Source organism: Bombina bombina, chromosome 4, assembly GCF_027579735.1.
Source record: "Bombina bombina isolate aBomBom1 chromosome 4, aBomBom1.pri, whole genome shotgun sequence".
Lineage (NCBI taxonomy): Eukaryota > Metazoa > Chordata > Amphibia > Anura > Bombinatoridae > Bombina > Bombina bombina.
Window position 1 is genome coordinate 583,157,810 of NC_069502.1, and position 16,087 is coordinate 583,173,896.

General features: G+C 40.4%; 1 protein-coding gene across 1 annotated transcript in view; it reads right to left on the reverse strand.

The window, feature by feature from the left end:
* The window catches only part of MMS22L (MMS22 like, DNA repair protein), an 881,591-nt gene that overhangs the window by 825,406 nt on the left and 40,098 nt on the right, over positions 1 to 16,087 (reverse strand). Inside the window, exons 3-4 of the mRNA XM_053712068.1 lie at positions 12,353 to 12,405; positions 11,682 to 11,769 (exon numbers count right to left, since the gene is read on the reverse strand). Of these exons, the coding sequence (XP_053568043.1) occupies positions 11,682 to 11,769; positions 12,353 to 12,405 (141 nt within the window). The remainder of the gene's footprint in view (positions 1 to 11,681; positions 11,770 to 12,352; positions 12,406 to 16,087) is intronic.

Below are 16,087 nucleotides of genomic sequence, written 5' to 3' on the forward strand. Positions count from 1 at the left end.
CCAGCCAACTCTAGATCTGAAACACATTTCAGAAATGCTGAGCCTTTGCTGTGTTAACTGGGACACGGGAAAGAAAAGAATCTCTTAGCAGGAGGCCTTAACTTGAAGCCAATTCTGTACCTTTCTGAAACAATGTTTCTGAAACCAGAGATTAAGAACGGAATTGATCCAAATTTCTTTGAAGAAAACGTAATCTGCCCCATACCAGCTGAGCTGGAATAAGGGCCGCACCTTTATAGGTACTTAGGAGCTGGCTATAGGTTTCTATAAGGCTTGGATATATTCCAAACTGGAAATAGTTTCCAAACTGATACCGCTCCTGAGGATGAAGGAACAGGCTTTTGTTCCTTGTGAGGAAAGGAACGAAAATGATTATTTACCCTGGAAAGAAAGGGAAAGCAAAGTTGACTTAGAAGACATGTCAGCATTCCAAGTTTAATCCATAAAGCTATTCTAGCTAAAATAGCTAGAGACATATACCTGACATCAACTCTAATGATATCAAAAGATGGTATCACCAATAAAATTATTAGCATGTTATAGAATAAAAATAATGCTATAAAATTATGATCTGTTACTTGTTGCGCTAAAGCTTCTAACCAAAAAGTTGAAGCTGCAGCAACATCCGCTAAAAATATAGCAGGTCTAAGAAGATTACCTGAACATAAGTAAGCTTTTCTTAGAAAGGATTCAATTTTCCTATCTAAAGGATCCTTAAATGAAGTACTATCTGCCGTAGGAATAGTAGTACATTAGTAGGAGTAGAGACAGCCCCATAACCTTAGGGATTTTTGTCCCAAAAAACTCTAATCTGTCAGATGGCACAGGATATAATTTGCTTAAACGTCTAGAAGGAGTAAATAAATTACCCAAATTATTCCATTCCCTGGAAATTACTTCAGAAATAGCATCAGGGAGATAAAACACTTCTGGAATAACTACAGGAGATTTAAAAACCTTATTTAAACGTTTACATTTAGTATCAAGAGGACCAGAATCCTCTATTTCTAATGCAAATAACACTTCTTTAAGTAAAGAACGAATAAATTCCATCTTGAACAAATACAAAGAGTTATCAGCATCAACCTCTGAGACAGAAACCTCAGAACCAGAAGAACCATTATCAGTATCAGAATGATGATGTTCATTTAAAAATTCATCTGAAAAAAGAGAAGTTTTAAAAGACTTTTATGTATACTAGAAGGAGAAATAACAGACATAGCCTTCTTAATGGATTTAAAAAATAAAATCTCTTATGTTATCAGGAACACTCTGAAAATTAGATGTTGACGGAACAGCAACAGGTAATGTAACAGTACTAAAGGAAATGTTATCTGCATTAATAAGTTTGACATGACATGCAATACAAATAACAGCTGGAGAAACAGATACCAAAAGTTTATAGCAGATACACTTAGCTTGGTAGCTCCAGCATTGTGCAGTGATTTTCCTGAAGTATCTTCTGACTCAGTTGCAACGTGGAACATCTTGCAATATGTAAAAGAAAAAAACAACATATAAAGCAAAATTGATCAAATTCCTTAAATGACAGTTTCAGGAATGGGAAAAAATGCCAAAGAACAAGCTTCTAGCAACCAGAAGCAATAAAAAATGAGACTTAAATAATGTGGAGACAAAAGTGACGCCCATATTTTTTCGCGCCAAATAAGACGCCCACATTATTTGGCGCCTAAATGCTTTTTGGCGCCAAAAATGACGCCACATCCGGAACGCCGACATTTTTGGCGCAAAATAACGTCAAAGAATGACGCAACTTCCGGCGACACGTATGACGCCGGAAACGGAAATAGAATTTTTGCGCCAAAAAAGTCCGCGCCAAGAATGACGCAATAAAATTAAGCATTTTCAGCCCCCGCGAGCCTAACAGCCCACAGGGAAAAAGTCAAATTTTAAGGTAAAAAATGTTAAATTAAAATGCATTATCCCAAATATGAAACTGACTGTCTGAAAAATAAGGAAAGTTGAACATTCTGAGTCAAGGCAAATAAATGTTTGAATACATATATTTAGAACTTTATAAACAAAGTGCCCAACCATAGCTAGGAGTGTCACAGAAAATAAGACTTACTTACCCCAGGACACTCATCTACATATAGCAGATAGCCAAACCAGTACTGAAACGAGAATCAGCAGAGGTAATGGTATATATAAAAGAGTATATCGTCGATCTGAAAAGGGAGGTAAGAGATGAATCTCTACGACCGATAACAGAGAACCTATGAAATAGACCCCTTAGAAGGAGATCACTGCATTCAAATAGGCAATACTCTCCTCACATCCCTCTGACATTCACTGCACGCTGAGAGGAAAACCGGGCTCCAACTTGCTGCGGAGCGCATATCAACGTAGAATCTAGCACAAACTTACTTCACCACCTCCATCGGAGGCAAAGTTTGTAAAAACTGAATTGTGGGTGTGGTGAGGGGTGTATTTGTAGGCATTTTAAGGTTTGGGAAACTTTGCCCCTCCTGGTAGGAATGTATATCCCATACGTCACTAGCTCATGGACTCTTGCTAATTACATGAAAGAAATAAGCCTCTATGAAGTCCTCAAGAAGTTTTAGGACCCTTCACGTGAGGCTGTCTGCAATATGAAGAGCGCAAATGAAGCACGAAATTTAGGCCCCCTCCCTCTCCACTCCGGAGTTGTGGGGCCTTTAAAACCCTAAATAGGTGTCCAAAATTCTGCCATCTGAAATAAAAACAGAATTTATGTTTACCTGATAAATTACTTTCTCCAACGGTGTGTCCGGTCCACGGCGTCATCCTTACTTGTGGGATATTCTCTTCCCCAACAGGAAATGGCAAAGAGCCCAGCAAAGCTGGTCACATGATCCCTCCTAGGCTCCGCCTACCCCAGTCATTCGACCGACGTTAAGGAGGAATATTTGCATAGGAGAAACCATATGATACCGTGGTGACTGTAGTTAAAGAAAATAAATTATCAGACCTGATTAAAAAACCAGGGTGGGCCGTGGACCGGACACACCGTTGGAGAAAGTAATTTATAAGGTAAACATAAATTCTGTTTTCTCCAACATAGGTGTGTCCGGTCCACGGCGTCATCCTTACTTGTGGGAACCAATACCAAAGCTTTAGGACACGGATGATGGGAGGGAGCAAATCAGGTCACCTAGATGGAAGGCACCACGGCTTGCAAAACCTTTCTCCCAAAAATAGCCTCAGAAGAAGCAAAAGTATCAAACTTGTAAAATTTGGTAAAAGTGTGCAGTGAAGACCAAGTCGCTGCCCTACATATCTGATCAACAGACGCCTCGTTCTTGAAGGCCCATGTGGAAGCCACAGCCCTAGTGGAATGAGCTGTGATTCTTTCGGGAGGCTGCCGTCCGGCAGTCTCGTAAGCCAATCTGATGATGCTTTTAATCCAAAAAGAGAGAGAGGTAGAAGTTGCTTTTTGACCTCTCCTTTTACCGGAATAAACAACAAACAAGGAAGATGTTTGTCTAAAATCCTTTGTAGCGTCTAAATAGAATTTTAGAGCGCGAACAACATCCAAATTGTGCAACAAACGTTCCTTCTTTGAAACTGGTTTCAGACACAGAGAAGGTACGATAATCTCCTGGTTAATGTTTTTGTTAGAAACAACTTTTGGAAGAAAACCAGGTTTAGTACGTAAAACCACCTTATCTGCATGGAACACCAGATAAGGAGGAGAACACTGCAGAGCAGATAATTCTGAAACTCTTCTAGCAGAAGAAATTGCAACCAAAAACAAAACTTTCCAAGATAATAACTTAATATCAACGGAATGTAAGGGTTCAAACGGAACCCCCTGAAGAACTGAAAGAACTAAGTTGAGACTCCAAGGAGGAGTCAAAGGTTTGTAAACAGGCTTGATTCTAATCAGAGCCTGAACAAAGGCTTGAACATCTGGCACAGCTGCCAGCTTTTTGTGAAGTAACACAGACAAGGCAGAAATCTGTCCCTACAGGGAACTTGCAGATAATCCTTTTTCCAATCCTTCTTGAAGGAAGGATAGAATCTTAGGAATCTTAACCTTGTCCCAAGGGAATCCTTTAGATTCACACCAACAGATATATTTTTTCCAAATTTTGTGGTAAATCTTTCTAGTTACAGGCTTTCTGGCCTGAACAAGAGTATCGATAACAGAATCTGAGAACCCTCGCTTCGATAAGATCAAGCGTTCAATCTCCAAGCAGTCAGCTGGAGTGAGACCAGATTCGGATGTTCGAACGGACCTTGAACAAGAAGGTCTCGTCTCAAAGGTAGCTTCCATGGTGGAGCCGATGACATATTCACCAGATCTGCATACCAAGTCCTGCGTGGCCACGCAGGAGCTATCAAGATCACCGACGCCCTCTCCTGATTGATCCTGGCTACCAGCCTGGGGATGAGAGGAAACGGCGGGAATACATAAGCTAGTTTGAAGGTCCAAGGTGCTACTAGTGCATCCACTAGAGCCGCCTTGGGATCCCTGGATCTGGACCCGTAGCAAGGAACTTTGAAGTTCTGACGAGAGGCCATCAGATCCATGTCTGGAATGCCCCACAGTTGAGTGATTTGGGCAAAGACTTCCGGATGGAGTTCCCACTCCCCCGGATGCAATGTCTGACGACTCAGAAAATCCGCTTCCCAATTTTCCACTCCTGGGATGTGGATTGCAGACAGGTGGCAGGAGTGAGACTCCGCCCATTGAATGATTTTGGTCACTTCTTCCATCGCCAGGGAACTCCTTGTTCCCCCCTGATGGTTGATGTACGCAACAGTTGTCATGTTGTCTGATTGAAACCGTATGAACTTGGCCCTCGCTAGCTGAGGCCAAGCCTTGAGAGCATTGAATATCGCTCTCAGTTCCAGAATATTTATCGGTAGAAGAGATTCTTCCCGAGACCAAAGACCCTGAGCTTTCAGGGATCCCCAGACCGCGCCCCAGCCCATCAGACTGGCGTCGGTCGTGACAATGACCCACTCTGGTCTGCGGAAGGTCATCCCTTGTGACAGATTGTCCAGGGACAGCCACCAACGGAGTGAGTCTCTGGTCCTCTGATTTACTTGTATCCTCGGAGACAAGTCTGTATAGTCCCCATTCCACTGACTGAGCATGCACAGTTGTAATGGTCTTAGATGAATGCGCGCAAAAGGAACTATGTCCATTGCCGCTACCATCAAACCTATCACTTCCATGCACTGCGCTATGGAAGGAAGAGGAACGGAATGAAGTATCCGACAAGAGTCTAGAAGTCTTGTTTTTCTGGCCTCTGTCAGAAAAATCCTCATTTCTAAGGAGTCTATTATTGTTCCCAAGAAGGGAACCCTTGTTGACGGAGATAGAGAACTCTTTTCCACGTTCACTTTCCATCCGTGAGATCTGAGAAAGGCCAGGACGATGTCCGTGTGAGCCTTTGCTTGAGGAAGGGACGACGCTTGAATCAGAATGTCGTCCAAGTAAGGTACTACAGCAATGCCCCTTGGTCTTAGCACAGCTAGAAGGGACCCTAGTACCTTTGTGAAAATCCTTGGAGCAGTGGCTAATCCGAAAGGAAGCGCCACGAACTGGTAATGCTTGTCCAGGAATGCGAACCTTAGGAACCGATGATGTTCCTTGTGGATAGGAATATGTAGATACGCATCCTTTAAATCCACCGTGGTCATGAATTGACCTTCCTGGATGGAAGGAAGAATTGTTCGAATGGTTTCCATCTTGAACGATGGAACCTTGAGAAACTTGTTTAAGATCTTGAGATCTAAGATTGGTCTGAACGTTCCCTCTTTTTTGGGAACTATGAACAGATTGGAGTAGAACCCCATCCCTTGTTCTCCTAATGGAACAGGATGAATCACTCCCATAGTTAACAGGTCTTCTACACAATGTAAGAATGCCTGTCTTTTTATGTGGTCTGAAGACAACTGAGACCTGTGGAACCTCCCCCTTGGGGGAAGCCCCTTGAATTCCAGAAGATAACCTTGGGAGACTATTTCTAGTGTCCAAGGATCCAGAACATCTCTTGCCCAAGCCTGAGCGAAGAGAGAGAGTCTGCCCCCCACCAGATCCGGTCCCGGATCGGGGGCCAACATTTCATGCTGTCTTGGTAGCAGTGGCAGGTTTCTTGGCCTGCTTTCCCTTGTTCCAGCCTTGCATAGGTCTCCAAGCTTGTTTGGCTTGAGAAGTATTACCCTCTTGCTTAGAGGACGTAGCACTTTGGGCTGGTCCGTTTCTACGAAATGGACGAAAATTAGGTTTATTTTTGGCCTTGAAAGGCCGATCCTGAGGAAGGGCATGGCCCTTACCCCCAGTGATATCAGAGATAATCTCTTTCAAGTCAGGGCCAAACAGCGTTTTCCCCTTGAAAGGAATGTTAAGTAGCTTGTTCTTGGAAGACGCATCAGCTGACCAAGATTTCAACCAAAGCGCTCTGCGCGCCACAATAGCAAACCCAGAATTCTTAGCCGCTAACCTAGCCAATTGCAAAGTGGCGTCTAGGGTGAAAGAATTAGCCAATTTGAGAGCATTGATTCTGTCCATAATCTCCTCATAAGGAGGAGAATCACTATCGACCGCCTTTACCAGCTCATCGAACCAGAAACATGCGGCTGTAGCGACAGGGACCATGCATGAAATTGGTTGTAGAAGGTAACCCTGCTGAACAAACATCTTTTTAAGTAAACCTTCTAATTTTTTATCCATAGGATCTTTGAAAGCACAACTATCTTCTATGGGTATAGTGGTGCGTTTGTTTAAAGTGGAAACCGCTCCCTCGACCTTGGGGACTGTCTGCCATAAGTCCTTTCTGGGGTCGACCATAGGAAACAATTTTTTAAATATGGGGGGAGGGACGAAAGGAATACCGGGCCTTTCCCATTCTTTATTTACAATGTCCGCCACCCGCTTGGGTATAGGAAAAGCTTCTGGGAGCCCCGGGACCTCTAGGAACTTGTCCATTTTACATAGCTTCTCTGGGATGACCAAATTGTCACAATCATCCAGAGTGGATAATACCTCCTTAAGCAGAGCGCGGAGATGTTCCAACTTAAATTTAAACGTAATCACATCAGGTTCAGCTTGTTGAGAAATGTTCCCTGAATCTGTAATTTCTCCCTCAGACAAAACCTCCCTGGCCCCATCAGACTGGTTTAGGGGCCCTTCAGAACCATTATTATCAGCGTCGTCATGCTCTTCAGTATCTAAAACAGAGCAGTCGCGCTTACGCTGATAAGTGTGCATTTTGGCTAAAATGTTTTTGACAGAATTATCCATTACAGCCGTTAATTGTTGCATAGTAAGGAGTATTGGCGCGCTAGATGTACTAGGGGCCTCCTGAGTGGGCAAGACTCGTGTAGACGAAGGAGGGAATGATGCAGTACCATGCTTACTCCCCTCACTTGAGGAATCATCTTGGGCATCATTGTCATTGTCACATAAATCACATTTATTTAAATGAGAAGGAACTCTGGCTTCCCCACATTCAGAACACAGTCTATCTGGTAGTTCAGACATGTTAAACAGGCATAAACTTGATAACAAAGTACAAAAAACGTTTTAAAATAAAACCGTTACTGTCACTTTAAATTTTAAACTGAACACACTTTATTACTGCAATTGCGAAAAAATATGAAGGAATTGTTCAAAATTCACCAAAATTTCACCACAGTGTCTTAAAGCCTTAAAAGTATTGCACACCAAATTTGGAAGCTTTAACCCTTAAAATAACGGAACCGGAGCCGTTTTTAACTTTAACCCCTTTACAGTCCCTGGTATCTGCTTTGCTGAGACCCAACCAAGCCCAAAGGGGAATACGATACCAAATGACGCCTTCAGAAAGTCTTTTCTATGTATCAGAGCTCCTCACACATGCGACTGCATGTCATGCCTCTCAAAAACAAGTGCGCAACACCGGCGCGAAAATGAGGCTCTGCCTATGATTTGGGAAAGCCCCTAAAGAATAAGGTGTCTAAAATAGTGCCTGCCGATATAATCTTATCAAAATACCCAGATTAAATGATTCCTCAAGGCTAAATATGTGTTAATAATGAATCGATTTAGCCCAGAAAAAGTCTACAGTCTTAATAAGCCCTTGTGAAGCCCTTATTTACTATCTTAATAAACATGGCTTACCGGATCCCATAGGGAAAATGACAGCTTCCAGCATTACATCGTCTTGTTAGAATGTGTCATACCTCAAGCAGCAAGAGACTGCTCACTGTTCCCCCAACTGAAGTTAATTCCTCTCAACAGTCCTGTGTGGAACAGCCATGGATTTTAGTAACGGTTGCTAAAATCATTTTCCTCATACAAACAGAAATCTTCATCTCTTTTCTGTTTCTGAGTAAATAGTACATACCAGCACTATTTTAAAATAACAAACTCTTGATTGAATAATAAAAACTACAGTTAAACACTAAAAAACTCTAAGCCATCTCCGTGGAGATGTTGCCTGTACAACGGCAAAGAGAATGACTGGGGTAGGCGGAGCCTAGGAGGGATCATGTGACCAGCTTTGCTGGGCTCTTTGCCATTTCCTGTTGGGGAAGAGAATATCCCACAAGTAAGGATGACGCCGTGGACCGGACACACCTATGTTGGAGAAAACCCCAAATAACACTCCAAAAGTGATAAAAACATGTATAGCGATTATATTTTACTAAAAAATAATCGATTGCCCCTTTAACAGTGTCCACCAGTCATTTAGCCCTGTTAAATAAGCCTTCCTTCTATACTGAGTCTCAGAATATGGCTTACCTTCCCCACATGGGGATTCTTGTCAGTCTTCTAGCATTACTAAGTCTTGACTAGAAAAAGATGACTGAACATACCTTTTAGCAGTTAAGCCTGCAAACTGTTCCCCCCAACTGAAGTTTTCTTGGTACTCCTCAGTCCTGCGTGGGAACAGCAGTGGATTTTAGTTACAACATGCTAAAATCATTTTCCTCTCAGCAGAATTCTTCATCACTTTCTGCTAGAGAGTAAATAGTACAAACCGGCACTATTTCAAAATAACAAACTTTTGATTGAAGATATAAAAACTACAAATCTAACACCACATTCACTTTACCCTCCTGTGGAGATGCTACTTGTTAGAGCGGCAAAGAGAATGACTGGGGGGGGCGGAGCCTGAGGGGGAGCTATATGGACAGCTTTGCTGTGTGCTCTCTTTGCCACTTCCTGTAGGGAATGAGAATATCCCACAAATAAGGATGAATCCGTGGACTGGATACACCTTGTAAGAGAAACATAAGCATTAGGTAAGATTATGATAATGTTTTTAGTGGCTACATGTTCTTTTAGCAACTCCAATCATCATCAGGGCATATGGCATGTTGGTATAATGTTCTGCATTTAATTGTTTTCTTATTCAATGGAGATTATATATATATATATATATATATATATATATATATACACACATACATATATATATATATATATATATATATATATATATATATATATATATATATATATATATATACACACATACATATATACACACATACATATATATATATATATATATATATATATACACATTATATATATATATATATATATATATATATATATACACATATACACACACACACAAGAAGCTTTAAAAACAGATGTAATGTATTGTTTCTCACATGTGATCATACAGATTTTAAGGTCTCACTCCCTGACCTTCCTAAATGTAAAACAAACTGAATTACCAGAAATGTTTTCTGTTTATTCTGACTATATACTGACTGCTGCTTTAGTATTAAGATGTAGCTATGTTCACTTAAAGAAAAATAAATGACCAAAATATAATTGACAATTTTAGGCTGCATACACACACAGTAGTACCCTGTATCTGCAGATGATACGTTCTTAGGCCTATTGTGGATACCCCAAACCGCAGATAATTGTGAACCCTATATACATTACATCGTAGGCTTCTCTTAGGCTTTGAAGAACTGCCAGCATCACTACTTTTGCGTTTTCGGGCCATTATTAAGCAAAATAAAGGGTTATTTTCACAACACAGCGAAAACGCAGCAAATAATGCTGACAGCAAGAATTCTGGAGGGTAACTGGATGCCAATAAAGCGGGCCAGCGTGGATACAGAGGACAAAATGAGAGTAGTCATGTGAAAAAGAAAGTAGACCCTCTTTGAATTCTATGGTTTTACGTACCAGGACATAATAACAATCATATGGTCCTTAGCATGTCTTAAAATTAGGTAAATACAACCTCATATGAACAACAACACATGACATATTACACAGTATCATGATTTATTTAACAAAAATAAAGCCAAAATGGAGAAGCCATGTGTGAAAAACTAAGTACACCCTTACTCCTTCCATAGGAATTAAGAGGCTAGCCAGGTGCTGCTAACCAAATGCCCTTGATTAATTGACCATCAACAAGTGTGACAACCTCTATAAAAGGCAAAGTCTTAGCAGGTGTGTGTTAACAATGCCAAGGAGGAAAGACATCAGTAATGATCTTAGAGAAGCAATTGTTGCTGCACATCAATCTGGAAAGGGTTATAATGCCATTTCCAAACAATTCCAACATGATCCCAAGCACACCAGCAAATCTACAACAGAATGACTGAAAAAGAATCAAGGCGTTGCAATGGCCCAGTCAAAGTCCAGACCTGAACCCGATTGAAATACTGCGACGGGACCTTAAAGGGACACTGTACCCAAAATTTATCTTTCATGATTCAGATAGAGCATGCAATTTTAAGCAACATTCTAATTTACTCCTATTATCAAATTTTCTTCATTCTCTTGGTATCTTTATTTAAAATGCAAGAATGTAAGTTTAGATGCCGGCCCATTTTTGGTGAACAACCTGAGTTGTCCTTGCTGATTGGTGGATAAATTCATCCACCAATAAAAAATTGCTGTCCAGAGTACTGAACCCAAAAAAATATAGCCTTCTTTTTCAAATAAAGATAGCAAGAGAACAAAGAAAAATTGATAATAGGAGTAAATTAGAAAGTTGCTCAAAATTGCATTCTCTATCTGAATTACAAAACAAAATTTTTGGGTTCAGTGTCCCTTTAAGAGAGATGCATAAACGAATGCCTGCAATTTTATTGAACTAAAGCAACATTGTAAAGAAGAGTGGGCCAAAATCCCTCCAGAACGATGCGAGATACTGATAAAGTCATAAAGAAAACAATTATTTTAAGTTATTGCTGCTAAAGGTGGTTCTACAAGCTATTTAATCATAAGGTGTACTTCGTTTTTCACACATGGCTTCTCCATTTTGGCTTTATTTTTGTTAAATAAATCATGACATGGTGAAATATGTCATGTGTTATTGTTCATTTGAGGTTGTATTTACCGAATTTTAAGACCTGCTAAGGGCCAGCTGATTGTTATTATGTACTGATACGTAAAACCATATAATTCAAATAGATATATATATATATATATATATATATATACACACACACACACACACACATATATATATATACACACACACATATATATATATATATATATATATACACATATATACACACACACACACATATATATATACACATATATACACACATCTATATATACAACTGTATCGACATGAACCGTCTCTCTAGTAAGTTTGTGGTGTTCTCCTTAAGTATCGGATTTCACAAATTAGTAAAACAATAAATATCATATTAAAACAAAAAGGATCAAGTAAAAACAAAGAACTTACCTGTATATAAATACCTTAACATAATGTAAAAACCGTGAACACTGGTTTCGAATTTCCACTGCCTCGCTATGTATTTTGTTGGTTTGCCCTGAGACAGACAAAACCACTAAATGTCAGTCCTTATTAACTAATCACAGATATTAAAAAATTACAACAGGTACACCCAGAATTGTGATATCAGTGGGCAGAGCTTGGCAGCCATTTCATAGTGAACAGAAACAATAGTCATTTTAAAATAACTTTTTTACTGTTGCATGGTATAGAAAAAGGTGCAGGAGGCTATTTGCAACTTAATCGAAAGTAAGACTTTAAGATGACTAAGGTGAAGACTGTCCCTTTATTATTATATGAATGTGCAAAGGGGTTATGCACGGTATAAGCTTGCTTGGGAGCTGAAATACACAAATCCATCTGAACAGGACACCATTGGTAAGTGAATGAGAGGTAAAACAGACATGTAGGGTGTTTTGCTTAGGACCAGTTTGGTAGTGCATGAGCAAATACAATGTGTTTGAACCTTTTTGATAATTATCAATGGACATTTGTGCAACTATAAATTAGAGAATTTTAGAATATCAGTAACTTTTTCCTTTAAAATAGTAATTTTACAAACAATGTGCTTATCAAAAAAGTTAATAATAAATGACACATGAATATCATTCTGAACTTACCAAAATCAAATGAAACGGGCTGAGTTAAGCTTTCCAGTGTATTTATTTTTTGTCTAAAAGAAAATTATAAGGAATGAGATATCAAACAGATTCTAAATGCATAATATATATATACAGTATATGTAGTAAAGATACTCCCAAAGCAAGTTATACATATATCAGGTTTTTAAAGCCTTACACCAAAGCTTGACAAATACCCCTAAAAAATAAATAAAAACATTTTTTATTTTTTTTAAATGGGCCCTGTAAAAATGCTATTCTCCCTTTTGCTGTGTGTGCCTAAGTGACTAACCTCCTCTGGTTGTTGTATGATCACTCAGCAGTCCCATTCCCATTACATTTAGGGCTAGATTTATTAAAGCCCTACGGCTGCAAGTTCTCACAAGAACTTGCTCGCCGTCATTTATCAAGCAGCGGTCACCAGACTGCCGCTTCCCTAACCTCTTCGCCACCTCTAAGGTGGCGAAATTTAATCTCCTTGGTCTAGTCAGACAGAGGAGATTGACAGCTCCTGCCCGCGCGTGATTGGCTGTGCGCGGGCAAGGGGCGGGATTGCACGCAAGCGCAAAATTGTGCTCGTGTGCAATGGCGAATACCTGTGGGTAATTTCGCCCCGCCACAGGCGAGCTGGGGCGTACAGGGGCGCGTATACGCTCAGCTTTAATAAATCTAGCCCTAAGTCTAACTATCCATCCAAATAAGACGTCAGCCACTATAAAGACTCAAAACTTAGGCCAACCTGAGCACAGAGCACTGCATGGCCGCTCTACACAACTATTTAGCATATCTTTTATTTCAACCGCCCATGGGCAGCAATTCTAAAATGGTTACAAAATCTGTATGATCTAAAAATGGTTAAAAATAGTTTGGTTTTCACAGAAAACCATTTAAATTTCAAATCTAAAGTAATGCTAAATGTAACCAACCATTCAGTTTCACAGGAACAAAAATCAAACCCTACACAATTTAAAATGAACAGGGTGGATTTGATTTCAATCAAATTAATTAAAATCACAATTTAACCACTAATCAGTAAAACTAAATCCAAATCATGGTTTTCTACATAAAGTCTCATTCTTGCTGGTTGTTAGAATCTTAATATATACAACAAGATGAAGATTTAAAAGGCCCACTAAACACAGTCAAATTTAACAATTAATAAATACACAATAAAAAGTCAAAGTAATATCACTTACTTTGAATTTGAAATGAGCAATTTAACATTTTCTGGTAAATTTAAAAAATAATCAAAATTTCCCCTCCCTCTGTACCATGTGGCAGGCATCAGCCAATCACAAAATGCATATACGTATATATTGTGCAATTTTGCACATGCTCAGTAGGAGCTGGAGCCTCAAAGTAATCATATAAAAAAACATAATTTATGCTTACCTGATAAATTTATTTCTCTTGTAGTGTATCCAGTCCACGGATCATCCATAACTTGTGAGATATTCTCCTTCCCAACAGGAAGTTGCAAGAGGATCACCCACAGCAGAGCTGCTATATAGCTCTTCCCCTAACTGTCATATCCAGTCATTCGACCGAAAACAAACAGAGAAAGGAGAAACCATAGGGTGCAGTGGTGACTGTAGTTTAATTAAAATTTAGACCTGCCTTAAAAGGACAGGGCGGGCCGTGGACTGGATACACTACAACTGAAATAAATTTATCAGGTAAGCATAAATTATGTTTTCTCTTGTTAAGTGTATCCAGTCCACGGATCATCCATTACTTATGGGATACCAATACCAAAGCTAAAGTATACGGATGATGCGGAAGGAACCACTGCCTGAAGAACCTTTCTCCCAAACACAGCCTCCGAAGAAGCAAAAGTATCAAATTTGTAAAATTTTGAAAAAGTGTGAAGCAAAGACCAAGTCGCAGCCTTGCAAATCTGTTCAACAGAGGCCTCATTTTTGAAGGCCCAGGTGGAAGCCACAGCTCTAGTAGAATGAGCTGTAATCCTTTCAGGGGGCTGCTGTCCAGCAGTCTCATAGGCTAGGCTTATTACGCTCCGAAGCCAAAAGGAAAGAGAGGTTGCCAAAGCTTTTTGACCTCTCCTCTGTCCAGAGTAAACGACAAACAGGAAAGATGTTTGACGAAAATCCTTAGTAGCTTGTAAGTAAAACTTCAAGGCACGGACTACGTCCAGTTTATGTAAAAGACGTTCCTTCTTTGAAGAAGGATTAGGACACAACGATGGAACAACAATCTCTTGATTGATATTCTTGTTAGAAACCACCTTAGGTAAAAACCCAGGTTTGGTACGCAGAACTACCTTATCTGCATGAAAAATCAGATAGGGAGAATCACATTGTAAGGCAGATAGCTCAGAGACTTTCCGAGCCGAGGAAATAGCCATCAAAAACAGAACTTTCCAAGATAAAAGTTTAATATCAATGGAATGAAGGCGTTCAAACGGAACTCCTTGAAGAACCTTAAGAACCAAGTTTAAGTACCACGGGGGAGCAACAGGTTTAAACACAGGCTTAAATCTAACCAAAGCCTGGCAAAATGCCTGGACGTCTGGAACCTCTGCCAGACGCTTGTGCAAAAGAATAGACAGAGCAGAAATCTGTCCCTTTAAGGAACTAGCTGATAATCCTTTGTCCAAGCCCTCTTGGAGAAAAGACAATATTCTAGGAATCCTAACTGTACTCCATGAGTAAGTCTTGGATTCACACCAATAAAGATATTTACTCCATATCTTGTGGTAGATTTTCCTGGTAACAGGCTTTCGTGCCTGTATTAAAGTATCAATGACTAACTCGGAGAAGCCACGCTTTGATAGAATCAAGCGTTCAATCTCCATGCAGTCAGTCTCAGAGAAATTAGATTTGGATGATTGAAATGACCTTGTATCAGAAGGTCCTGTCTTAGAGGCAGAGTCCATGGTGGAAAGGATGACATGTCCACTAGGTCTGCATACCAAGTCCTGTGTGGCCACGCAGGTGCTATCAGAATCACCAATGCTCTATCCTGTTTGATTTTGGCAATCAGTCGAGGGAGCAGAGGAAACGGTGGAAACACATAAGCCAGGTTGAAGAACCAAGGCGCTGCTAGCGCATCTATCAGCGTCACTTCTGGGTCCCTGGACCTGGATCCGTAACAAGGAAGCTTGGCGTTCTGGCGAGACGCCATGAGATCCAACTCTGGTTTGCCCCAACGATGAATCAACTGAGCAAACACCTCCGGATGGAGTTCCCACTCCCCCGGATGGAAAGTCTGATGACTTAGAAAATCCGCCTCCCAGTTCTCCACGCCTGGAATATGGATTGCTGTCAGGTGGCAAGAGTGGTACTCTGCACAGCTAATTATTTTTGAGACTTCTAACATCGCTAGGGAACTCCTGGTTCCCCCTTGATGGTTGATGTAAGCCACAGTCGTGATGTTGTCCGACTGAAATCTGATGAACCTCAGTGTTGCTGAGGCCAAGCCAGAAGAGCATTGAATATCGCTCTTAACTCCAGAATATTTATTGGAAGGAGTTTCTCCTCCTGAGTCCACGATCCCTGTGCATTCAGGGAATTCCAGACTGCACCCCAACCTAGAAGGCTGGCATCTGTTGTTACAATTGTCCAATCTGGCCTGCGAAAGGTCATACCCTTAGACAGGTGTACCCGAGACAACCACCAGAGAAGAGAATCTCTGGTCTCTTGATCCAGATTTAGCAGAGGGGACAAATCTGTGTAATCCCCATTCCACTGACTCAGCATGCATAATTGCAGCGGT